At 39.1% G+C, this 26,445-nt stretch overlaps 1 protein-coding gene across 5 annotated transcripts in view; it reads left to right on the top strand.

The window, feature by feature from the left end:
• ELMO1 (engulfment and cell motility 1) overlaps positions 1-26,445 on the top strand; it is a 316,899-nt gene that overhangs the window by 123,667 nt on the left and 166,787 nt on the right. For all 5 annotated transcript variants that reach the window (XM_063157015.1, XM_063156989.1, XM_063157023.1 and 2 more), the window contains 5 exons: positions 2,332-2,483; positions 3,355-3,433; positions 7,136-7,186; positions 8,633-8,755; positions 10,067-10,198. In XM_063157015.1, the coding sequence (XP_063013085.1) occupies positions 2,332-2,483; positions 3,355-3,433; positions 7,136-7,186; positions 8,633-8,755; positions 10,067-10,198 (537 nt within the window). The remainder of the gene's footprint in view (positions 1-2,331; positions 2,484-3,354; positions 3,434-7,135; positions 7,187-8,632; positions 8,756-10,066; positions 10,199-26,445) is intronic.

Here is a 26,445-nt window from a genome sequence, read left to right as displayed (position 1 = left end):
CTCTGTGTGGTGCTTAATAAACAGAAAACAGCAAATAGCACAAATTTGAACTCCTTTTGATTCCTGTTTCTTCTCAAGAAGGCACTCTTTTTTTTTTTTTTTTTTTTTTTACACACCCAGAACTTCAAGTGTGGGACTAGAATTTTGTTTAAATGCAGTTTTGCTCTCCCTGGAACTTACATGACTTATTTTTCAAGGTAGACAAGCCTATTATTTCTGGCCAGACTTCATGCTTCAGGAAGGTGGTTATGAATACACACAGCTTGACATGCAAGTTACCCAGCAGATGTTTTGCATCTATATTCAGTGTGATACATCTTTTTAAACACACAAGACAACTTTATACCTTGTGTTTGTGTTGATGATTAAAAGATGTGATGGTCCAAGGTCAGGAGAATAAATGAGGCTAAGGCAGCCTTTCCTAGATGAAGGTTCCAGTTATCTCTACTGTTACATTTCTGCAGGTCCCTGGTGTGAAAATGTTATATCCCAGTGAAGCATTAACTGCCTCCCAAAGGAGCTGCTGCACCAAGAATAATTCATAAATGTCAGGGCTCCTAAAGAGGTGATAGAAATCTGGCAATTTGGGACACAGTCTGCACACATGGTTTCCCTCCTGCTCAAGCAATCCATGGATGCCTGAAAAATTGAGGCATCCAGGGGCACTTGGTTTAATGTGTGAGCAGTGCAGAGTTGGCAGCTCTGGCTGCAATGCATCAAAACACATCTGGATTGCCACCAACAGAGGTGGGGTAGCACAGTGCTTTGGACACAGAGATTGCTGCTCTAAAAAGCACACTGTGCTTTGTATACTATTGTAAATATTATTTGGCTCAGGACTTGCTGGGAGAAGATACTGAGAGTCCAAAATAGAAAAAGGCTAATCGAGTTCCTCTCTCCTCCTGTTTTCTATGCATTCGTGGCTTGGTTATTTACAGAAAGTAAAGTAAATGTATATTCTCTGAATTGAGTTTCATTTGGTGTAGGATGTTCCTGCTGTGGTAATGCAAGCCAAGCAGCAGAGCAAATAGCAAAAAGCAAATGTGCTATAATAGATTAGAAAAAGAAAAATCTGTTCCTCTTTCTTTCTTGTCTCCAGCCAAAGTTGGGTGTTTTGCTCCTTCAGTGCTACTTAAGATGTCACAAGTGCAGAACAATACCATTGTCCACGTGTCAACATTTTAATGTGAGTTTTACAGGCAGCTGGACAGCTTTTCTAAGCATAGGGCAGGCCTTTGTTCCTCCTAAAAGGAAACAATTCTTAGGTCTCAGCAAGCATCCAGAATTTGAAACAATAGTTATGATTACAGTAGTGGCTTATAGCAGGAATACTGAAGAGATGTGTGAAATTTTCTGGAAGGAACATATCAGACTTGAGACAGGGCCACTGCAGTCTTGTTGCTTTGCTGCAGAGAGCAAGTAACTGTGGTCACAGTACACTTCAGTCTGTACTTTCTTGGGTGCCTTTCATTTTGACTGTGCTGGTGTTGGAGTACTTGAGGAAAACCCCTGCAGTTCTCACTTTCTGCATCAGCAGAAGGCAGGTTTCTTCCCAGGAAGTATTTGGGCTGGGCAGCATGCTGGAGAACGTGTGTTGCCACATCTCACTGCACAGCTGTGTTGACTTTGCAGATGAGTGTGCAACTTGTCATTGCCACACTGCAAAATAGCAGAGGTCAAACTTGATTTTAATTAATGTGCTATTCGCTTGTGGCAACTTGCAGTAAAAGGGAAGGTTATTAATGAAAAGCTGGACTCTAGACAGGGTTATGGAACCAGTTGTCCTGATCATCAACAGAGTTTTAATTGGTAACCTGGAAAGAGTTTTCAGCATTATTGGTAACACCAAGCAGAAGAAAAAGGCATGTTTTTTCTAGATTGTGTTTTTCCAGAAAGCTAGATTAAAAGTTTCTCTTGTGAAACATTTGCCTTAAGCCTAGATATTTTTAGCCTGTACATTTTTTTTCTGGAGAAAATGAGAGCTAGTTGCCTTGTTTTTTCCAAAGTTTTCTACACAAAAAATAGAATTGTTGAATTTTTTGATGCTGATTTTTCATGTTTGTAATGTAATGATTAAGCATACATTTCAGTCATGTGAATATTGACAATAACCTTTGGTGACTTGTGCCAGCTGTAGACCCTGTGCCACTGTGTTCTTTGATGGTATATGCTGTGCCTGGTTGATCATTTTCAGGTATTCACTGATAACTGGCATGTGGACAAGACTGCCTTTCATCTAATGCCTTTCTGAACCACGCTGACAGTTTTCTTTCTAACCTTTCCCTGTTTTTTGTGACAAGATGCAAATTCTCTGAATGGTTGTGTTTGCAGATAGCGAGCTATGTGAACAAATTTGCCTCGGACATCTCTATCTTGCAACGGTCGCTGGCAATCCTGGAGTCGATGGTGCTCAATAGCCATGACCTGTACCAGAAGGTAGCACAGGAGATCACAATTGGGCAGCTGATCCCACATCTGCAGGGGTGAGTGGCTTTGACTACCACATGATATGGTGGATATTTTTTCCCCTTAAAATAGCACAACATTTGGAGAAAAAACAGTACTATAAAGACCAGCCACCTCCTTTATGATTCCTGACTCCACTACAGGTGACTGCATAACTGGTAACAATATCTCTGGAGTTGCCTGGTCATTAGGTTTTAGGGCTTTTTTGATTTTGTTTTGTTTGTTTTTCTATAAGCTACCTATGTAGTTGGAAGTGGGGAATGAGGAGAAGAGCACCCTGTGGTAATGAAATGCTTAATTAGCATACAGATGGGTTGTTTTATTTGCCAGACTCTGGGAAGTGTGTAAGACAAAAATTGCTCAACTTTTGGTGAATGTATGTTTGAAAAGGAAAGGGCTTTTTCTTAAATAGTAATGTGAAGTGCTTAAATGGATGGAAGCTGCTTCTTGTAGCATAGAGTAACCTACTGTGCATAGTTATGCTTGTCTACCACCTGGGACATTTTCAATGCACCTGAAAAGCTTTGATACCAGCAGGTTCATTTCCAAAAGGCTTTAGGGAAGATTCCTCTTCCTATCTCCAGCTGTTGTGCACCTGACAGAAACTGGTTATGAGACTTGCTATGATCAGTGGAGGGTCAATGGTAGTTCAAGGAGTTGTTCATTCCACCTTTTTTGAATTCTGAGTCCCCCTTCAGGACATCATCTCTCTCACAATAATAAAGAAAGCCAGGTCATGACCAACCTTGGCCACCTAACTTACATGGTTAACATGAAGTGCAAACAGCTTCTCCACTTCTACCTGCTGAAATGCAGCTGGAAGATCAATTTCTACAGCTCAGGTGCATTTGTGTTTTTCTCTCACATCTACAACATTGTTCCAAACAGGACAGACCAAGAAATCCAGACGTACACCATTGCAGTAATAAATGCACTCTTCCTTAAAGCACCGGATGACAAGAGGCAGGTAAGCTGATGGAGGTTGTATACCTATGCATCTTTGGGAGAAAAAGTGTTTCATATATTCATACCTGCAGTTGTCCCATCACACTTTTCCTGCACTTAATTCAAACTGAAGCTAGTTCTGTTTTTTCCTGCCGAGATAGAATTCGTTTTCATGGAACTACCTCCATCTTGCACCAGTATTAGGAGGGATTAAGCATTCTTCCATGCTTTTGTAGTTCCCTGTGACCTCATATGAACCATATTGACTGTGGCTGACTGTAGTATTTATTGTACTGAACTCTTTGCCAGCACCGCTTGTAAACCCAGGCTGTTTTTTGGTAGAATGTTTTCCCCCCAGATTTTTTATTAAGAAGTGTGTTTCTTTTGAAAACAAAAATATCTTGCCATGTAAGCATTTCGTGACTTTTATAGTGTGCTATTTTAGAGCCAGATATCAGGAAATATTTCAAGATTGCTACTTGATGTTAAATGGGGATGGAATGTGAAGCGTTATGAAATAGCGAAGTTTTATCCATGTTTATGAAGTTACTAGCCTGTGTCAAAACAGATTTAGGCATTTATTTATTTAACATTTCTGTCACCAGGAGCAGTGATGATAATTCTTGTGACATACTGTTACTGTCCAGAACAAGTTCACTGAGAGTTGCTGATCAAGGGCTTTCCTTAGATTTATTTACATTTTTATATGCTGGTGACTGTTTAAACAAACATCAAAGCCCTAATGAGGGTTTTTCAGGGGGGTTTGGTTGGTATTTTTTGGGTTTTGTTTCTTCTTCTTAAAAATATTTTTAACACTGCAAACAGGAAAAGTAAACCCATGGTTTAATTAGGAAAAGAAGGCTCTTCCACCCCTCACCCCCTTTTTTCCTTCTTCCTCCAACACAGTCTTCTATAACTAAGGCAAGAAGGCACCTAATAACCAAAAATTAGAATAAAAACTTTTCTTTCAATTTTGGCATAAATTTATAATAGATCCTTGTAAGGAACCCAAATATTTTGCTTTTTGCATGTGTGAATAGTTGCCGCCGTGTTTCTGTGAGAAGTATGCCTTGTCATATTTGAAGTGGAGGAGCAGTGTCAGATGTAGATAAGATTTTAGTATTAATCAGTTGGGCATGAGTTCCATGAATGACAGTAACACACTGTATTGCCAGCAAGCAAAACTGTATCTTGCCAGCAGTGCAACCACCTAGTGGGGCTGGCAGCGAGCCAGACAGACTTCACCTGTAGTACCTGCTGCTGTGACACAAAACTGTTAGTCATGGAGTTTATGATCATTAGGAGATAATGATCTGCTTTGGCTTTGAAGGATAATAGCTCTGACACTTGCAGAAATTTTTCCTCCACCTTTAATAACCCAGAATGTGCAGTCAGAGCGTGTTTGGTTTCTCTTTATGGCTGCCTTGTGGTTAATTAGTAAACCATACAATAGAGAAGGTAGGTGTCCATCGCCTTCCAAATAGCATTAACAGATGGCTCCTACTGAACTCTGTCTTTCTAAGACAATGAGCCGAGGTGATGAAATCTCATGCAATTATCTGGTGATGGGCACTCAAAAGTTAATGTTCAGCACTCACTACTTAATATTGTTAGAAGTGAGAAGCTGCACCAAAACTCATTGACTCTGGGAACTTTGGCACCCTCTCTGCTGCCGACTTACAGGCATGATGTGGATGGCTGCTCTGCAATTAAGGAAGGGATTTAAATTGGCACTGCTGTCTGAATTCTTTCCCCTCACTTTTTTTTTTTTCCCCTGTCTCTCTGTTTCTGTAATGTAAAACCCAAGAAGTCCAAGATTTTTCTTTTTAATGAGGACTCCCTGGTTGCTTTGCTTCTTCTGCCCCTGTCAAGGACCAAATCATCTAGAGAAACCTAGGTTATTAATAAAAAAAAAAGAAAATAAAAAAGTCTATTGGGAAAGATCTGAGAGTTTGAGCATTGAAATGATACTATGAATGTTTGAAACACTTCTTTGGCATTTGTCTGCATTTTTTGCAGAGACGTTGCTATGGGAAATGAGGTGGCAAATTTGGTCAGATAATTCTTGTTCTCATCAGCTAGGACAGCACTTATATTAGAAGAGGCAGCTTATTAGCTGCTAATATAGTGTTTTTGGAGACAAAGTTAATTTTGATGCAATAATTGGTTTTTTGAATGCTTGTTGGTTCAATCAATTTTAGTCCAGTGACAAAAAACCCAGTATCTCAATAACAGCTTTTAAAATGATAGCTATAAGAAAGAAGTAACAATTTGATAATCTTCTAAAAAGTAATTAGAAGAGTTTCCTTTTTATTATTTTCTTTGCATTGAATGCAGAAATACCATCCTATTTTCTGTACCTGTTAATCTTTTGACAGTGGGTACATAGTTTGACAAAAATCCAGCCAGTCTGTTCCAAGCAACATTGTGTTGCTTGTGTGCAATATCATGTGCCTGGCACTCCCCCTACAGCTCAGTTGCACATTTCTGGAAGAGATGGAACCATCTGTATCATCCATTCCTTTGCTCCTTTGCTGTTATGTGCAATTGAAACTTGAGCAGCCAGAAAAGGCTCAAAACCTGAAGCTGAGTTTCTCTTGTCTTTGGTCCCTTGTTCCTTCTTTATCCCTGCCATGCCCTTTACCTGGTACGAGGAAAAGAGCTCAACATCTCTGACTGCCTCCCATCTCACAATAAGAATGATTTTCTTTTTCTGAGCAAGTTCTCACCTAACACTCGCTTTATTTACACTGTTTCTGCAGCTGTGTTCATCCATCCTTCTTATGTTTAATGTTACAGTCTCGGTTTTTATGTCTTATAGGGGATTTTTTTTAATATATAAAAGTGACTGGTGTTTATTCTACATTAGTCTCCAGCTCTCACAAAGTTTAGCAGGAATGCACTGCATGTGCAAGCATATCTCTCATTCACACACACAAACACACATTTCTATACTGATGGAAATGCTCATGGAACTTAAAAATAGGGCACACTCTTGTAGGTATGGTTAAGATTAGACTCTTATGCTTGGTAAGTGTAAAATATTCCCTGCTATGCATTGTAGGACAGTTTGAAGCAGGGACAGTTGGGACCAGCTTCTTAAGCATTAAAGAGAAATCATATTCACCTTGACAATGTTTTCAGACAGGTCTAGAAAGACAAGTTAATTTAAAACAAGAATGGACCAATGTCAACATTGCTACTAAAATACAGGGGAGAATTATCATTTGCTATAATGAAACAGTACTGAGTTGTAGGCTCATTTATTGAATGGAAGTTAGAGCGCTTGATTTTAAAACAGCTGAAATATCAAAGTAAATAATAATTTTATTTGACATCTTGTTTTAAAGTCCTGGCTGGCTTCCAGTCCATGCTTCCTTCTGTATTGTTTATGGGGGAAGGTTGTGCTTGCTCAAGCGTGTAAATACTCTCTTCAACCCACAGAGGTCTTTTCTGAAGTCTTTCACTGTGGGTTTTGGATCACCAAAGCCCTCAGTTTGTGATGTACTTTTAACTATCTTGGTCTCTCTTCTCGTGGTATTTTGACTTTATGAACCCCAAATACAGTTCTAATGCTGATATGCTGCTTCCTTTCATTTATAAGTAACAATGCAGAAACACAAGACCTTTTAGGCCAGTATGTTTTTCTAGCTATGATATGAAAATACCTGCTTCTGGCTATTTTTTAATTTTTTTTTTTTTTATTTTTTTTTTACTTAATCAGGAAATGGCAAACATTTTGGCACAAAAGCAGCTTCGTTCCATCATCTTAACTGTAAGTATATGGTTTTCAAAATTACTGTTGAGTAGGAGAGAGAAAATATGACTCCATTTTTGGTGTTCATAGGTCTAATCTTAATACATTTTAATTGCCTTTGTATTTTGATATGTTTTGAAGTCTTGTAATATAGAAGATAAGGTTTGAATGGTGATTGAATGGGTTCAAAACTGCTTTTTGGAAGGGTTATTTTCCCAGTCAGAAATTGTTGTTTCTTCATGAAAATACAGTATTAAATGCCCCCTGTGTTTTTTGGTTCTTTTGATTATTCTGTCTTGATTGACACAATTCATCATGGCTTTTACACAAGAAGCATGAATTAAAGCCAATGAAAGAGTTAATGAATATAATATCGAAGACCTGCATCTGCTCTCATGGAAAATCAGGGATTTTGCCTTTGATGTTTGAGTAGACTGCATCTTCAATGGAATAAGGGAAAAATCTTTCTCTGTAGTGAGTGTAAAATGAACCAAACAACAAACAGGCCCTCACACGTTCTCATTTGCTATCATAATTTCACTGATGCATATAAAACCTCCAGAATTTATTTCAGAAGGCCTGTTTTTATACTGGTTGAGTTCTTTAAAAATTTGGAACAATCATAAGGATAATTATTGTTTATTTATTTTCACAATATGCTCCAGTGCCTTTTGGCAGACAGATTCTTTTATTTTCTGGAACTGTACAACATCTGTTGATGTATCCAGCTCTCACTTGGTGACTTTTTCTTTGTGTTCTTTGCTGTGTTTAGAGGTCTGGGTCTGTTTTCTGTTTCCCATATAAAACTACTTAGTGTTTTTGGCACACCAGGAATTTTTAAATTGTCCATCAGTTTTGTGTTTGCTTTTTGAATGGGATAATTCTGCATGTATAGGGCATTATATACTAATGTATTTCTAAGCAGTCTTCCTCATACAGATTGGAGTTGGCCAGTAGAGGCAGGATTGTGGTGTGATGCTGACTCCCTGTTGAACCCTGCTACTCTATTCACTGTATTCTCTGGCTGTGCTTGCAGCCTGAATACTTTTCTGCTCAGACAGCTACTCTCTTAAATATTTTCTCAATATAATCTCTTGGAAAAAAAGAAATGAAATACAGAGCTCTAAAGCTCTTGGGATGGAATTATTTTTTCTTTGAAGTGACTGCTCAGCACTGTTTTATTAATGCTACTTCTCAGTATATGCACAGACCCTATAAAGTGTAAAGTCCTGTCTCCTTAAGTTATTTAAACAGTACCTGAATCAGTAGTGCTACTCCTGGTTTGATTTTTAGGGGTGGGTGTGGGTTTGTGTTTGAGACTTTTTGGCTGTTTGGGTTTGGTTTTTCTTAATTTCTGAAGTATAGATACACTATTGCATAGCAAGCACATACTTAGGAATGGAAACTCCTGGCTGCACACTGCAGTTTTCTGATTCACTCAAGCCTGTCTCTCTTTCTTTGCAGCATGTTATCAGGGCACAGAGGGCCATCAATAATGAAATGGCACACCAGCTATATGTCCTGCAAGTACTTACCTTCAATCTTCTGGAAGACAGAATGATGACAAAAATGGATCCACAAGATCAAGTAAGCGTCTGGCATGATCTGGCCTTAGCAGGAAGACAGCAGCTCCTCACTGATGTACCTAAAGCTCTTCATGGAGGAAAAAACCACTTGCTAGGAACATTTACACAAGTCATTCTTTTTCTCTGTGAAGTTGGGTTATGTTTTTTGGTTGTAAGAAGATGCATTAGGTATTTCATTCCTTGTGCAAAAGTACAAAATGGCCAGGCAATTCTTCTTGTCATGTAGTTCCATGAAGTACATTTTCTGTCTTCCTGAGCAGAAACTCTGAGCAGCTGTCCAGCATTTGTTTCCATTGTGCCTTTCTCCGAAGCACTAGAGGTGTATGGTCCTTCCTAGAAGTACTTCTGTAGAGCTAAATTAAATGTTTGCATGGAAACGATCTGGCATGCTAGAGTTGAAGTTAAATTGTGTAACAATAAACCCTGGTTTTGTTACTGGGATTCTATAAAGTACTTCATTTGTTTATTGCTCATTGTGTGCAGACATTGACTTTGATATTGTTCGTTGTGCAAAAAGTGACACTCCCCTAAGATATTTAAATATAGGGTCAATGAGCCATAGGGATGATGTGTTTTGTTTCTTTAATCTTTTTGTGGCCTTCATTTAGGCCCTGTACAAGGAGGAACCTGATTTCATTTTTAAGCTGAAGTTATCTTAAGACTTGCCAATAATTTGAAGAAAAGAAGGTGGGAGAGTGAGATAGTTGTAAACATAAGTAACATCATGCTGTAGGATTTTATGCTTCCTAAGTTTGAGATGGAAAAGTTTGACTCTTGGGAATGTACATGCAGTAAATTAGTGCATATTTCCATAGAGAGTGACTAAGTGTTGTTAATATTGCTGGTAGTGTGGTTATCACTGTCTTGAGACATTTCCAGCTGCAGTAATTCCTCTCCTGCCTATTTCTGCAGTAGCAAAAATGGATAGTTACCAAAATGAATGCAGAGTGCTGAGTCATTTTATGTTCATCCAGCAAGGTGCTTACGTACCAGCCTAATTTGAAATGTGTGTGATCTCCTGGCTTCTGTGGTTAAAATTGTGTAGCCAGAGGCCTTGCTAACTTGGGTCCTGCTTCTGGAAGCCAACACTTAATTACCCATGTGTGAATCTCACAAATGTGAGGATTTTCGAAAATGGGAACAACAAGGTCATTCTTGCTTGCTGTCTCTCCAAGTATGAAGTAGGGAATTTAGACAAAAAAAACTTTGGGCAGTGGACAGGAATACCGTGTTTTGAAACACCTTTTGTGGTATTGTTAAAATGAGAGATCAGTTATTTTAACCAATTTTTTTCAACCTTGTTTTGACGTAGGCTCAGCGAGATATCATATTTGAACTCAGAAGAATTGCATTTGATGCTGAATCTGAACCTAACAACAGCAGTGGCAGCATGGAGAAACGGAAATCTATGTACACTCGAGACTATAAAAAACTTGGATTTATTGTGAGTATTTTTGTGTGATAATCCACCAAAAGTGGGTGCATGCATCCATTATAGTACATCTTTTCATTAGTCTCTTCTCTTACTTTGGTCTTCTGTCTGTTTCCTAAAAGGAATGGCAAACATAACTTTCCTTCCCTTCCCCAGAAACCCTGCTAACTCCAAGTGACAGCTTTAGCAGGAGCCAGGGTGCTGGAATGGAGGCTATAAATTCTTTACACGGGATAGGCAATGAAGTAGAGGTAGTGGAGTACCCCTAACACTCCTTAGGGAGTGTTTTGACTGCCCTGAGCTCAGTAATGGTGACAATAGGCTTGAGTCTTTATGGGTAAGGACCAGGAGGAAGGTCAATGAGGCAGATTTCATGATGGGAATCTGTTAAAGGCCATCCAACCAGGATAAAGAAGCAGGCAAAATATACCACAAGCATCTGGGACAAGTCTCAAGATGTCTAACCCTTGTTCTCACAGGGTACTTTGGACTTATCAGCTGTCAGCTGGAAATATGATAGAGCGGAAAGGAAATATTCTAGGAGATTCCTGGAGCGTGTGGAGGATAATTGAGGCCAACTGTATGAGATTAAGTAAAAGTGCTGGGTCCTGCAACCCCATTCAGTGAACAATACCTGGGGAATTGTGTCTGGAAAGGTGATCAGAGGAAAAGAATCTGGGGTTGTCAGTGACCAGCTGGCTGAACATGAGCCAGCTGTGCCCAGATGGCTGAGAAGGCCAATGGCATCCTGGCCTGGATCAGCAACAGTGTGGCCAGCAGGAGCAGGGCAGGGATTGTCACCCTGTACATAGCACTGGTGAGGGCACACCTCTGTGTGCTCAGTGAGAAAGGGACTGAGGTGCTGGAATTTGTCCAGAGAAGGGTAACAAAGCAGGTGAAGGGTCTGGAGCACAAGGCTGGTGAGGAGCAGCTGAGGTAGCTGGGGGTGTTTAGCCTGGAGAAAAGCAGGTTCAAGAGAGACCTCATTGCTCCCTACAACTCCATAGAAGGAGTGTAGTAGCCTTGTCAGTCTCTTCTCCCAGGTAACAAGTTACAGGACAAGATAGTTTTAGATTGGATATTCCATAAAATTTCTTCATGGAAAGGGTTGTCAAGCATTGGAGCAGGCTGCCCAAGGAAGTGATTGAGTCATGGACCCTGGAGATGTTTGAAAGATGTGTGGATGTGGCTCTTAGAGACACAGATTAGTGGTGATCATAGCACAGTTGGAATCAATTATCTCAGAAGTCTTTTCCAACCTAAACAATTCCGTGATTCTAGCTGGAAGAAATAAATACCTTAAGTTTAAGCATGTAGTTTTGCATGACATGCCACCATTAGAATCTAACTTTTAATGATGTCCTGGATGTACAGGCATTGCCTAGCGGATCTGTGACAGCCCTGTAAAGTCACTGTGGTTTGTTAGCAATAATATGAACTTATGAGAACAATAAATCTGAGGTATGACTCTATGGACTCACTTATAGGACCTTGTGTTTTGTTTGGTTAAAGTCCTTCAATCTGTGAGTATGGGATGCAGAATCTCTTGTACCCTGACTTAATCAGGTGAATTGGAGTTCTGGGCTTGCCTTAAACCCTGTTGGGGAGCAGAGCATGATCTGGCTAAACCAATGCACACATTTATAGTAACTAATAATGTGTATTTTTCTCCCTCTGGAAACAGAGCGTGCACGTGTACAGTGAATTAATATCTTGATTTATTGCTCACTCTAGGTTAGTATGCAGTTTTCTTTCTCCTTAGGTAAAAAGGTATGCTTCATATCTCCTGTGATCCATTACTGTCCTGTTGGCGTAGCAGATATACACTGAATATTGTACAGTAGCCACAGTTACAGACAGAGAGGTTTTCAGCACTCTTGGTGCAAACTGGAGCTTGCTGTGCAGTTTGAGAGCTCTGCCCAGCTCTGTGACATAGGGCTCAATTTTCCTGAAACCACAAAGGAACTGGGTAGAGCTTTTCAATGTTCTGATAGCTGTTTTCATTACTGATGAATGAGGAAAAAATTACCACTGGATCAGTGCTGTTGTATCTGTAAGGAGTAATCAAGTAAATAGATGAGAACAGAGGAACTTGGCATTTTGGGGTTGCAGGCATGATAGCAAAACGAGTGCTTTGAAGCAGCCTTTGAAGCTCAGTGTGAGGTTGTTTTTTTTTTTTTTTTTGTTGACTCATCCCTCAGCTTCATTACTCCCATTTGAGCTGTTCATTGGGAAGCCTACTGAAAACACTCTGGCAGTTGTCAAGGGTAACTGCAGCACTGTTTACAATTTGATTATGATAGCCTTTCAAAAGGGAATGGGGAGCAATGTTTAAGAGGAAATGGGAACTGGGATTAAAGCAGTGAAGAAATGTAGGGAAGCACAGTGGGAGATAAGAAGCAGTATGTGAAAGTAAGCTTTGAAAGAAGCATCATAGCAAGAGCCCTAATGGGAGGCAGGTTATTCTAGTAGCAGTATGGTGAGGCAAAGTACAAGAAATAAAAATGTCAACAACAGTGAACTGTGAGGAGAGTTATTCTACTTTTGTGCAGAAGCTTTACTTTGAGCTAAGAATCCAGATGACACTGCAGGTACGACTTTTTTAACAGCTGGAGAGGAGTATTACCTTCCCTACAGGACTGGGAAACCTGGCTGCTCATCCTCAGCCTCATACAGGGGCAGCGTTCTGACTCCCAGCTGCCTTCACCCCATCTGCTCCTTTTCAATAAAATGTCTTCAGTGCTTTCAGCTGCAGGTAGAGAGTTATGTTACCAAACTGATCATGATCTGAGCAGTGTGAGGTTTGCCTCCCCTCTGCCTCAACTGTGAGGCACAAGAAACCTGCCAAACAAGAGTCTGGCTTGGAATGCTGTCATCATTCCACTGGTGCCGATGGTCAGGAAGCCAATTGCTTGAGCTGATTAAATATTCATTTCAAGGGAGAGAGTAAAACCATGTCTGGCTATTAAGTTGTTCCTGGACTGCTTGTTCTCCTTCTGTATGGGATGTGCAAGAATTCTGTTTATTTTTCTCAGCCACATCAAAAAGCCTTGCCCCACTACAAATGTAATGTGAAAAAGAGACAAAGTCGAGACATGGTTTCAGAAACTTACAATGTAATTTGTAAAACTGCATAGTTAGAAACCTTCATTCAGCTAAAGCAACCACAGGACCTCACCAGATGGTTGTGATGACCAAGTAAAGAGATTTTCAGATGAGACAGTTGTGAGATTTATTAAAATGCTGATGAATGCAACAAAAATTACCCAATTAGGAGATCTGGGATGCACTCCACCCTATTGAATTATTTATTATTTTTTGAGTCAATTGCACATTAAATAGCCTCAATACTCCCCCTTGTATTTGAGTAAGCGTAATTCCTATAATTGAGGTGGAAAATAGTTACAAGAAACCTCATAATCCTTTATATTTTCATCATACTTCTTCATTGAGATGTTGAAATGAATGTGTTTATAGGCAGCTCTGAACAAATTATAAGAAACTTAACATATTGGAAAAAACAACTCAAATAATCTCATCCTAGAAGGGTTTTTCTCAAGTTTTAAGTGTGTAGAGCTTCTGAGAATTTTTTTTGTTTGTTTGTTTTGTTTTGATTTCCTTCCATTAAATATAAATAGTTTGTATAAATGAAAAAACCAACATGGAAAGTGAGTGATTTCAAAATTTTGCTGTGTTATATTGGAATTTGCTAGTGTAGCAGAATTAAATGTGACTTAATGAAAGAGCCATGAAATCAGTAAGAAACTTTCTGATAGAAGGTGACAATTTAAAGGAAAATTGAGAATGGTGGGGTGTTCTTTAAAAGTCAGACATGGGCTGTGCTTGCAGGATATTTTTGGTGGTGGCCTAAGAAAGTTAACATGTGCAGAAGAAATCTGATGAAACAAATATGTGAAGCAGTGATGGAAGAATCACCATGTTATTCACAAATTAGATGGTCTTTTGGATTACAAAATAGAAACAGAAATAATGTCATTTTATGCAGTCATATCAAGAGCAATGGTGTTCATTTAGGACCCCTGGCAAGAATTTCATCTGCAGGCAAGTATCTTGTCTGTGGGAAAAGATAAGAGAGACTGTGTAATATAGACACAAAAAAGGGTAATGTAGCCACAAAAAAATTTGAATGTTTAGCTAGGATTTATCTGGAAAGATATTTTCAGAACATATGATCTGTTGAGGCCATTTTTTGCATTTCTTAGGCATCATATAGAACATTATATTATTTCAGTAAACTCTGCAGTGGCTTGTGGACCGACTAAATGCAGGTTGTGTGCAGAGGGTGAGGCTCCTGCAGTCATGAGGGAGATGTCTTACAGGAGTTGACTTTAAAAAATTGCCTTTTTAGCCAACCAGCCTAAATGCTGTAGAAATCCCAAGTGTGTGTGCCAATGCTGAGAGGGAGGAAGCTATGTGTAAGGTAAAAGGCAGTGATGGCAACTTCTTTATAGGAGAGATTTTTAATTGGAATGCTGGGGACAAAATTTGCCACAACTTTAAAGATGGAGATCAATTCATTATAAAAATAATGAATGTACTTTCATTATTATGTGACATTTTATATATTTCACAATGGTGGGTCCAGGAAACAAAGCGTGTGAGGACTGTGTGAAAGAAAAAAAACACCAACAACCAAGGTTGCTTAGAGCAGTCTGAAGAAAGGCAGGAATAATTAGATAGATGATTAAATGGCTGCATAGCTGATTTGTTAGACATTGCAAAAACTTTCTAATATGAGGAGAAGCAGCACCAGCTCTGATAATTTGGAGGATTTGTCCAAAAAGTTTTGGAAAGAAGCTTCAAAAACAGTTAAGAGTTAGCCTTAGGCAAAATATAGGCCTGGGGAGCTTCTAAGATTTCTTTCAGACTTGTATTTTTTCTCTTCTTCATGTCTCAGATGAGCAGCTACTTAGTTTTATCTTAAGCTACTTATCTTTAATCTACTTTATCTTACATCTTTTATCTTTATCTTTTCCAAAAATCCCTTGTTGTACAGCACAGTGTCCAAGTAGCACTTTGAAGATAAGAACTAAGAGTTTTCTCATAGGTTCTTCTGTGGTGCTTCTCATTGTGTCAGAATAGCTCATTAGCTGACTGTCCACAGTAACCTCCTTGCCATCCTGATATATTCCCCAGATGGAGTCCCTTGACTCTACTGAAAGAAGGTTATTGGGAAAATAATTTGGAATAATGTAATGAATACCTTGCAATCATTACCTGCAAGAGGCACAAACTCAAATGACTCCAGCCTTTAAGTGCTGTCCTCTTCAACCTACCTAGTAGAGCTCTGGTGGGTGTAATTTCCTTGTACTCACTTGGGAGCTTCTTTTCCCCCTCTCTCATTTTCATGGCATCCTCTTGTGTCTGTGCCCCTCTATGCCCTGCCCCAGGATTTGAGAGTGAAGGATTAAGTTGGGAAAACATGGGAGAAAGGTGTTGTTTTAGTGTTTGTTTTCACTTTTCAAATCTGTTTTAACTGGCAGCAAATTGCTTTGACTTTACAGAAGTCAAGTCTGTTTTGCCCATGATGGAACAGTCTCCATTCTTATCTTGGCCAGTGAGCTTTTCCATCCTTTTCCCGGCCTTGCTCTGTTGAAGAGGGGAGTAGGCGAGCAGTTGGGTGTGTGCATGGCTGCTGGCCAAGGCTGACACACGACACCTCCTTTCTGTGTTTTGCTAACTCTGTCTTTAGGCTGTTTCTGAGTTTATGCACTGAACTATGGTACTTTGGAGGTTCCCTGTGCTGTGCTATCATGCGTTGCTTTCCAACTTCATAGCTTCTCTGGCCTTTCTCTCTCAATTTCTTTCCCTAATCTTTGATTTTGAGTTCCCACTCCCCTTGGGCTCTTTGTTGCATTTTGATATCCAGCTGGATCTATCTGCTTCCAGCCTGTCTGATCCTTCCTTTTTCCTTTTTCCTTTTTCCTTTTTCCTTTTTCCTTTTTCCTTTTCCTTTTCCTTTTCCTTTTCCTTTTCCTTTTCCCTCTCCCTTCCTTTCCCTTCCCTTCCCTATTTCCTTTTTTGCATCCTCATGAGGTGGCTCTCCTCTGGATTTTTCCTAGTGTCCCTCTCTCCACCTCCTCCTCTTACCCTGTTTGTTCCTCCATCAGTATGAAGCCTGCTCAACCATTTCCAACTTTTGCACTGAAAGTTGTCAGGACTTTCTAAAGACAGACACAAATTGCATTTTTCCTGTGTTTCAGAAATGGATGGACTAGGTTTAGGCACATGGACCAAATATTAATCTTTGTCTCAGTGTGAAAATTTCATTTGCCTAATAAATGCTGTCCAAGACATTAAAAACTGGGAACAGTACCTAGAAATAGGAAGTATTGACCATCGTAATAATAGTCAGCACAATGAGCCCCACCTCTTAAATGATCAATAGGCAAAATTCCTTATTTTTTTGTTGTTGTTGCCATAAGGTGTGGGGTTCTGAGTCAAATAGTTCAAGCACAGTTCAATTATTTTTTTTCTCTAACGATAGGTTGCTACATTTGCTTATCATTCTAGGCTGTGAAATAGTTGCAACCTAGTTTTGAACAATTTAACTTCAACTGTTGATATACTGAAGCCTACTATTCATGATAAATTATTTGACTGAAGATTTGAGTCACAGGTTTACTGGTGATGATGTGTGCATATTCAAAAAAAGTTCAGATTTGCAATGATAGAAAGTGAGTAGATAAAGAATTAGGTTGTTTTGTGATGATCATTCACCCTTTATTATTGTCAGGCAGAAAATAAAGAGTCAAAGTGAAATCATGCAGTGAAATGGTAGTGCAGAATTCTAGGTAATTTGCATGGTGTGGATGAGTGGTAGCCTAAAGTTGACTACCACTCATCCACAGTTGAGTTGGGCTCTAAAAAGTTAACACAGGGCAAGACTGGGATGGAGTTGGGATGCCAAACTCTGCAGGAGTATGACCAGTCCTCAAATTCTATGGAGTTACTAATGACAGCTGCATCTCTGAAGACCCTTGTTCCAGCTGGTCATCTGGATTAATGGTACCAGTTTGCCTGGCTAGGGAGGATAAAATTTTCCTAGGAGAGTGGGTGACAGGGAGATGGACAGAAGCAAACACCATGTGATGCATTTACTTAGCTATTCTCGTTGAAGACCTGAGGATGTTCATCCTTTTTCTTCCTAAAAAAAAAGAAGGCCTGAATATTTGAAATCTTACAATGTTATGAGTTGTAGGACTGTGAAAGCCCTGAAGAGGAAGCTGAGATTTTGTGATTTGAGACTGAAATCTGGAACTGGTCTAAAATGCTGAAAAACTCATCACAAAGACTGTGAGCTGTTGTCTGCAGCTATTTACTTCTCATCTCCCTGTTATTTCTTTTGATAGATGATACTCTGCAGTGATTGTAGGTTTTTATCCTTTGGGAAAGCTTTTGAACTATAATAAAAGCAATGAATCCTTACATTTAGATTTTCCTATTGGCTTTGGCAGTGGCAGAGGAATATTTTTAGAACAGTGCTACATATGTGTCAAACTAGATCTGATCCTTTTAAAATTTAGACCTGATCCTTTTTAAATTTTAGATTGATAAGATTTAATTGCTGGCTTAACAGCAGAACAGCACAGATGACAGATTGTCTGTACTACTGAAAGCTATTAGTAGTTTTCCATCCACCTCCACTCTTCCTACTCCTACAACCCTCTTTTTCTCTATCTACTATTTCAAAACTTGTGAAATCGCTTGTTGCTGTGGAAAAAAACCCAACTCTGAACAGATTTTGTTTTGCTGAGCTTTTGTTTTGCCAGACCTTCAGGTCAGTTGCCATATTTCTTTATGTAAATATGGCTCCTCCTAAAGTAAAACCCTTTGTCATTTAGTAGTGGCAGCTAATAATTAAGCACCTTAGCACAGCAAAATCCATGTCTTACAGCACTCTGCCAGAAAGGTAATTCTTCTTCTCCTCTCCTTTCATTGTAATACATAGTGTTCATAAGATTTGAGTATCCTTTTATTTATCAGAGTTAAATTTGCAGATGGTATGTCCAGGTAAAAAAACCCCCACGTTCTGTCCTTTGGCACTGAAATTCCCCTAATGCAGGTACAGTGGGATAAGACAGGACTGTACGCTGGATTTCTCCTCTCGTTTTTACCTTTATGACCACCAGAGGTTGCTCTTCTCCGCTCTTTGCGAGCTTCATTCTCCAGTAGTTTTGTTTTGAAACTAAGATCTTTCAGTAGCTATCTTATAAATAAGCCATTACTGATTTATTCTTCCAGGTAAGTTTTGGAAGATGCAGACTGATCATACATCATCATTTATTTCTTGGTGTTAAGAAAGAGTGTAGTTGTAATAGTGACTGTCAATGTCAGTATTTGATAATCTTTTAAGTAAAGAGAGTTGAAGGTTCATATGACTGTATTTACGTTCATAAACACTTTTTTGCAAGTATTTGAGACAAAACACACCTCAAGGATGAGTTCTGTAATTTCTATTTTCACAGAGTAACTTTTACCTGTGTAATTCTCTTGCTGTGTACAGGAGTATCACAAGAACATGATGTAATCACTGGGAATAACAGCCCAGGACCTCAAGTAATATTGACCTTAAAACAGTGAAAACATCTAAGTTGATGTGAATGTTTGAAATGCTTGTGAATTTTATTAACATTGTGTGCACCATCTTGCTTTCTGCCCTAGCACTCCTGCACTTCTTCTAAGCCTTTTCACTTACAAATTCCTGACTTTGACACTCACCTCTCACTATTCTCTGTGCCCATCTACTTACCCTCTCTTTCCACTCCACTCCTGGTTTGCTTTTTTCTCTAAGCCTGGAAGCTGGGGCCAGGGAATGCTCAGGAGAGGCAACATCTTCAGAAAAAGTGTGTTCCAAAGAGATTTGTTAAATTCAGTTAATCCTAAGCACTCATAATGCAGCCAAATGCAGCCCATGTTCAAAAGGAATTTCAAGACTTACACAAGAGCAAGTCTTAGAAGTTTTCCTTGCATAGAATGAGTGGGCTTGGATTTTGACAAACAATTACATAAAAATTGATTTAGTTAGAGCAATGCAGTGCTTAATAAAACATTCCTAAAAAAGGTTAAATTATTGCTAAAACTTGCTAAGGCTTATGCACAGAAAGAAAATGCTAGGTATTCTGTTCTGCCATTTAAAATAATTTTAAAGTATCTGAAATTAAAGTTTAAAAATGGAAAGTGATAGACAAGTTGAACTGCAGATGGCACAACCAGATTTACCAGTAATTTAGATATTTTTGTCAAGTTTCCCTTTGCTTCTGACATCTTGCTTTCCTGATGTTTCTGGGGACATTGCTGCTTGATACATCTCAGGTAGAGCAACCACAACAAAGGTGCTGAAGGCTGTCTGAGAAAGGTGAACAAAATACATGAAGTACAAGAAAAGAAAAAAAGAATGGAAGAGTAAGGATATATAAATGAACTGATGATGGTACTAAAGATATAACTAATGATTTTATTAGTCTGTACTGACATTTGGAGGAGCTGCAATCTGCAAGCCTGTTGTTAATTCTACAGGTAATTTTTCTGAATCTATATGGAGATAAATCAGTCTGAAAATTTCCAAAAAATAAACTAAAAAAGAAAACAAAAAGCAAACTCACAAAGGCTCTGTTTCACTTGAAGTCTCCACCTTGCTTGTTGAAAAACAAAGAAATGTTTTAATTTATTGGATTTATCTTTTAGATTGTTTTACAGCATGAAGCTCAATGTGAAAATCCCACAGAAGGTTTTCTAACAGCATACTTAGATCTTCTCCTTGCAGTAAGACTGAATGTCTGTCAGGATTGCTTTTCTTTGTAAGTCACCTACAGATAGAAATACTTGGTTTCCCTGCTGTGTATGTCGATATTATTTGGAGTACTTTGGAATCTCATTTTAAAGAAATCTGGTAACTGAAGTGTAATATTTGACAGCAGAGGGCACCAGTATCACACCAGATGTCATTTGCTCACCAAAGTTTTTCAACACCTCACTTTCATGGACACAATTTTTTCAGCCTTAGACACAGTAGACATAACTGCTCTGGCTGTAAATTCCCATTTCTCAGTTGAATGCCAGCAGATGTTTGATATTTAGGCTAAATGGTACCTCTGTGGGTTACTTAATTTGGCTTGCATGCTATGGTTTGTTATACAGTGCACTGTAAATGTTTTCCTTTCTGGCACTGGTGAGATATTTTATCCTCCCCAAAATTACAATTTGTTCCTGTGTTCTGAGTGTTTTTCAGCCTTGTGTAGATTCTGTGGCAGGGATGCCTTCTTGCAGACTGGGACTTTTAGTTTTGGTAGGATTTTTTGGTTTTGTTTGTTTGTGGTGGTGTTTGTTTTTTAATCTGCCAGGAGTTTTTACAAATTTGTAGAACACAGGATTTTGATATTTTAGTTATAGATATAATCAGGAAAACTTACACTTGATGCCAACTCAGACTATATTCTGCAAACGTGAGCATTAGCAGCAAATCTCTTTTAAAACCTGAGAGGCAAAAATCCAGAAATCCTTCAATCTTAGTCTCATGCTTGGTTCTGTTAGGAGGTCATTTGTGTGTGACCTGTTGTGATTTTTCCCATAAGCAGACTTTCATAGTTCTAAGCTACTGTTTGCCATAAACAGAGCATTCCATGGTTTCATGCCATAGCATGTTTTTGGTGCTAGGCTGTGGAAGAGCAGGGCTGTGCTGAAAAGAGGATTCCTGCAGGTAGAATGGAGCACTCCCCACTGAGGTTTGCAACTCAGCAAGGTTGCACTCTTCACACTGACACTTTGATGTGCTGAGATGTTCAAGTCAGTGTGTGGTGGGAGACATCTCCTCTGGTGTAACTTGAGGCAGGGTAGGCCCCAGGGTTAGTGGTTGAACCACAAATCTCTTTTGTGGTTCAACCAAATCTCCCTGGACCACTCTGAGCAGTGCAAGGATGTGTGGGCAGATGCCAGCTAGGCACAAGCAGGGGAGCAGCCTGGTTGCCTGTAGTAGTGTGGGGTTTAGATGGTGGATGCTGTGAGCTATTTCCCAACAAGTATCTCCTGTGGAAAAGCCACTTGGGTAAGCATTCAGGCAAAGCAGTCAAGCACACGGACCACACTGGCCATGGCTAGCTCAGTGAAGAGAGGCAGAAGGGCCTTTTGTGTGATAAATTCCAGTGAAGGTTTATTCCAGCATGCTGAAGGGAAATCAGGGACAAAACCTCAAACCATGTGCTGTGCACAGGGGGAAGTAGGGGTCAGTGGCCAATGGCCTGAGGGCACAGGGACGATACAAAGGGCAGGGCAAAGGGCACTGATCCACTGGGAAGACAGGGCCAGCCACCAGGGATACCACAACCAATGAGGAAACAGGGAAAGGAGAATTTGGGACATATGGGGAAAGGAATTGGGATGGGATGCAAGGCTCCATGGGGGAAGTCTTCTCTTTCAGCCTAGGTGGAGACTCTGTGGTGTATTCTTCCAAGGCAAGGCCCTGGGGATTTCCCTGAAGGGTTCAAAGGATTCCACAGTTGCCCTATGTGTGAGTGCCCTGCCAAGAGAGATCTCCTCTGGCCACAGGGGCAGATGCTATTGGGGGGCATCACATCTTCTCAGCCAAGTGTGATTGCATGTGGAATAAATATGCAAGAATGACAAAAAAACCCTGAGAGTTATCTGTAAATCCTGAAGACAGTACAATTTTTCTTCATTGTCAGTCTTCTATCTGTGGATCCTGGGTTCTAACAGAAGACTGCAAGAGAATTACTGCTGTTTGGAGGCATGAAGCTTTAAATGGCTTGGAGAAAACTTGAGGAACTTTTTTCTTATTAAGGAAAATAGGTTGTGTTCTAACCAGGAAAGGCAGACCTGATGACATCTGTGCAGTAGAGAATTACTAATTTTGTATAAACTTGGTGCTTTTCATCTGAGCTGATACGCACAGGATGAGGTCCCTGGGTCAGACGCATCTTTATACTGACCAGAAAGAGAGACCACAAAATCCATATGTTAAAGCTGCTGTTGTTGTTTACCATGCAGCTGCATGTGATTTCCCAGGACTACTTGTCCGGATCTATGGGGATCTAAAAGCTTGAACATTGGTAAAATTACTAAACCAGGTTTTTTTATCATATGCAGCTGAATTCCTCTTAGCTTTAGTCATTCCAAAGGAGAACAGATTTAAAAGAAAGGGAAAAAAATCTTGATGGGCCACTGAGCTTCTTTGACCTTTCAGTATCACTTCAACAACAAAGTTAAAACTAACCAGAATGAAATATCTGTGATTGTGTGTCTGTGTGGCTCTGTATAACATCATTCCATTTCTGCTTTGATATTTTAATTATTAATTTCATTATTTTGTGCTTATTGTAAGTATTAGTTGAAGGAATTATCCTTTAAATCAGTTGCTTAATGAAGATAGTTGCTTCGAGAAGGGGGAATAAAAGGTTGGTATTTTAGTATTTATACCTTTTCCAGTATTTTCAATTGCAAACTTGTAAAATAAAAGTATTAAAATCTTTGTGATTTGAAAGAACATACATGCTTCTCTTGCAGAAAATCCACTAACAAATGTAAATGTGCTAATTTAAAGTTAGTCAAAATGGAGTACTACATTTCTGTTGTTTTTTTTTTTTTTTTCTCTTTTATATATATACTATCTATGGTTTCACTGAATAGTTTTCTTTGCCCTGTGCATCCCAGTTGTGAACTCGTGGGGGCAGGCAAGCTCCATGGATTTGAATGTAGTTGGGCTGAATAGTTTATTTCTTAACAGATGAATTATTTTCTGACTCCTTCACTGGGAGATGGATGGACCTTGCATGTCTTCCTCTGGATATTATGTACTGCATGTCTCAGAATTTGCATACAAAATAAACCACGGAGAACCATGCCCCACAAAACTGGTCAGATATAATGGCATCTCAATGCTTTTGTTGTGTTGGCTTTGTCTGCTTCACAAGACTTGGCTTAGATAGATGATTCTAGACAACCCTTGCTCAGTATTAAATGATGGTAGTTTTGTGAAACTGTGTAAATTCAATTTAATGTTAATTACATTTTAGTTTAGGTTTATGAAGTTTTTCAGTGTATGCATGCATGCAAACAGATATGTGTGTTACTTACATGTGCATATTGTTTTTTTCCTCATTGTCTCATTCCTCAAGAGGTTTTTTACATGTTGTAATATTTAAAGGATGGTAAATAGCAAAGAACAAAAAATATTTTGATTTTCTTCACTTACAAACATTCTTTTTCAATATGAGATTTCATTAACTGAGGCCTGAGAATAAATTCAAAGACAAGAGGAGAAAGGCACCTTATTTTTAAATAACGCATTTATTTCCCCAAATTAAAAACACCTTCATATCTAAATTCTGAATATTTTGGTAGTTAAATGTAGTCCGTTTGTTACACAGCGCACACATAAAATCATAGAATAGTAGAGATTTGTCTTCTTTTAAAATTTCCTTATATTTAAAAAAAAAATCTCCCTATTTGGGATAATTTTGGTGCAGCTGCATCCTCTTTGTGACATTTGTCTGGAGGAGAATGAAGGCAGAGCAGAACAGTAGAACAGTACCCAGATATGCAGCACATATCAGCATTTTGCAGAGCCCAGCTCTAATCAGAAGAGCTTCACATTCCTGAAGAGGGAGGGAAAGAAAAATGGAGCTGAAGTTCAAGGGAACTGAAATTCTCTAGTGAATGGATCCAGTGGGTTTTTTAATCTTTGTCGTTTGTTTGGGGGATGTTTTTGGTTGTATATTTTTTTATTACTTTGATATTGAGGACAGATGAGGGTATCCTACAGGATGGGCATAGGTTATTGCTGATTTAAGGCAGAATATGAACTCAAAGGTTTTAGGAGGGATTGGTCTTGTATTCCAAATCTTCCCCTGACACCTACAGAGCCTGGCTGCCTTCCTCCAGCAGGGGAAAGATTTGACTGTATAGCTGGTAATTTTGTACTTGGGAATGTCCATGCAAAGGTAGCTAAAATACCACATATGATGACAGTTCCTTTGCTGTAAATTAGTTTTCATCTTATCCTCTGCAATTATTAGAAGCTTGACCTGGTCACAGGTAATAAAAGAAGTGTCAGTGCGTGAACCACAGAGCTTCTAAATGGTAGCTGGCTTTTTCACCCAGCTCTGCAGGTCCATATGCCTGGCTGCAAATGCCATTCCAGTTCTGTTTTCCAGAGCTCTGGGACAGAAATTTCCATTTTAAATTTGGACAGCTGTTGTATCTGGCTGCCAAGCAGCCAGTAGATTCACAGGGATGATTAGACATAGGGCTGACTTCTCTCCACTGTATTTGAACTAAACACAGCCTGGGCCTTTCCTTTTGCACATGACAGAGGTTTGACCCAGCTTGCTTGAAAAGGAAAATCACAAAACCTTTCTACAGAAATATCCAAACTCAATGCCAAGCATCACAAGGTAAGCTGATATAGATCTGCAGCTTACCTTGTGATGCTTGGCATTGAGTTTAGGTTCCTTTCCAAGCTCACTGTTCTCAAAGCAGCATGGATTGTAGAGATGCTGGGATGTCCCCAGCCACTGCTGCCATTGCTGGTCATGAAATTCCAAGAGAACTATAATTCACTGCTCAAATGGAGTGTCAATCTTCTTGTTCTCTGGTTGTGCCTACCATTGTACACAGGTATCATATCCTTTACTGGAGATGATAGTTGCTGCAGCAGGAAGGAATTCAGAATTTCACTCTTTAGTGATGACTTAAAAAAAAAAAAAGAGGCCACTGCAGCAATAAAACTGGCTGCTTCACATCTGACCTCCCTGTAGATGCACATCCTCAGGAAATAATCTTCCTCTAATGATTATTTTTACTTGACCAACTTTGATTTTCCTTTATTGCTTATAATTTAAGTATTTTTTTCTTTAAAAGGAAATATAACTGAAAGTTGTTTTGCACCTTAAATTTCAGAAGCAAATGTTATGTCAAAAAGTTTAGATAAAACTGCCTGGAGTGTAACTAAAACAATCTAAAACTAAAATATGCTCTTGTGGTAGTCTAAGGCTTAGAAAATTCCAATTCAAGGAGCCCAAGATTTGGCACAATTTGATTTTGAACTTTTCATTTTACTTAATAAAAAGGTATAGAGATTATTTTTTTTCCTTATTGATAGGCAATGTAACTAATTTGTTTGGAGCTTATGCTAAAATATATATGTACACTCATTAACTATTTTGTATCTTTTCCTTAAGTTTTCTAAAAAACATTTGTTGAAGAGCTCTGAATTTCTTCTGAATTATGGAGCCATTATGCTTAAATAATGAGTGGAAGTCATAGTCTACCTTACCTAACAGGCATTAAATTTTCCCAAACTTAAAAGGTTTTCATGATAAAATTTGACTTAGGAACACTAAGTCTAACTAATTGACACATATAATAGGAGTCACAGAGATAAAATTGCTGAGGTAGATTTTGGGTCTTGTGGGTATGACTTCTGTCTAGTCACAAACATTTAATCTGTGTTCATTTGCAGTATTCAAGTGTAGATAGATTAATTTCTTTGGCTTGCTGTTCCCGCTAGCACTGTTCACACTGCTTTCTCACATAGCTCTCTTCTTGCTAGCTTGCTATTTCTCCTGCTGGGCAGGATGAGAATTCATGCCTTAGTTTCTATCTGTATAGAGAGGGCAGACTGCTTTAATGGCATTGGTAAAATTAAAGCAATCATCTCCCAGCACATTCCAAAGTCATAAAAAAGCCCATATTTATAACAGTAGTTCTTTTGAGGTTGGGGGTACTGTGTGCCAGCTCTTCCCAGTGTACTTCATGAGTGCTGTAGTTCAAACAATACAAAAGTGGCTTGCTGGCCAGGACGTGGGTAATAGATTCCATGGTGATTTTGTGAGAGCTGGAGCTTTCTGAAAAGCTGTAGCTCTTGGTTGCTCTCCAGCAGCCCTGGCTGGAGGGACACCTGCTTCACACTCTTGCAGCTGAGCCTCTAGGAGGTCTCATGGGAAGGGTCCCTAACTCCCTGCAATGAAAGCCATCTGGATTAGCTCACATCTCATCCGGCAGCCGTTTAATCTAAAGTGGATTGACTTTGCCCAAAAAGTCAGGTTAGACAGGAAACCTGGCAGGGTCTGACTGTAAAATGATCTGGTAATCTCAGTAAATAAACTAGTGTGGCTTTTAGTTTTTTGACCCAGTCCCAGCTATATCTGCAACTGGATGTTTGACTGCTTATTCCATTTTTCTGTAAACTTAGTGGATATGGTGAGATATCTTAAAGTAATTTT

Source organism: Melospiza melodia, chromosome 1 (genome assembly GCF_035770615.1).
Source record: "Melospiza melodia melodia isolate bMelMel2 chromosome 1, bMelMel2.pri, whole genome shotgun sequence".
Lineage (NCBI taxonomy): Eukaryota > Metazoa > Chordata > Aves > Passeriformes > Passerellidae > Melospiza > Melospiza melodia.
This window is presented reverse-complemented; position numbering and strand designations above follow the sequence as displayed.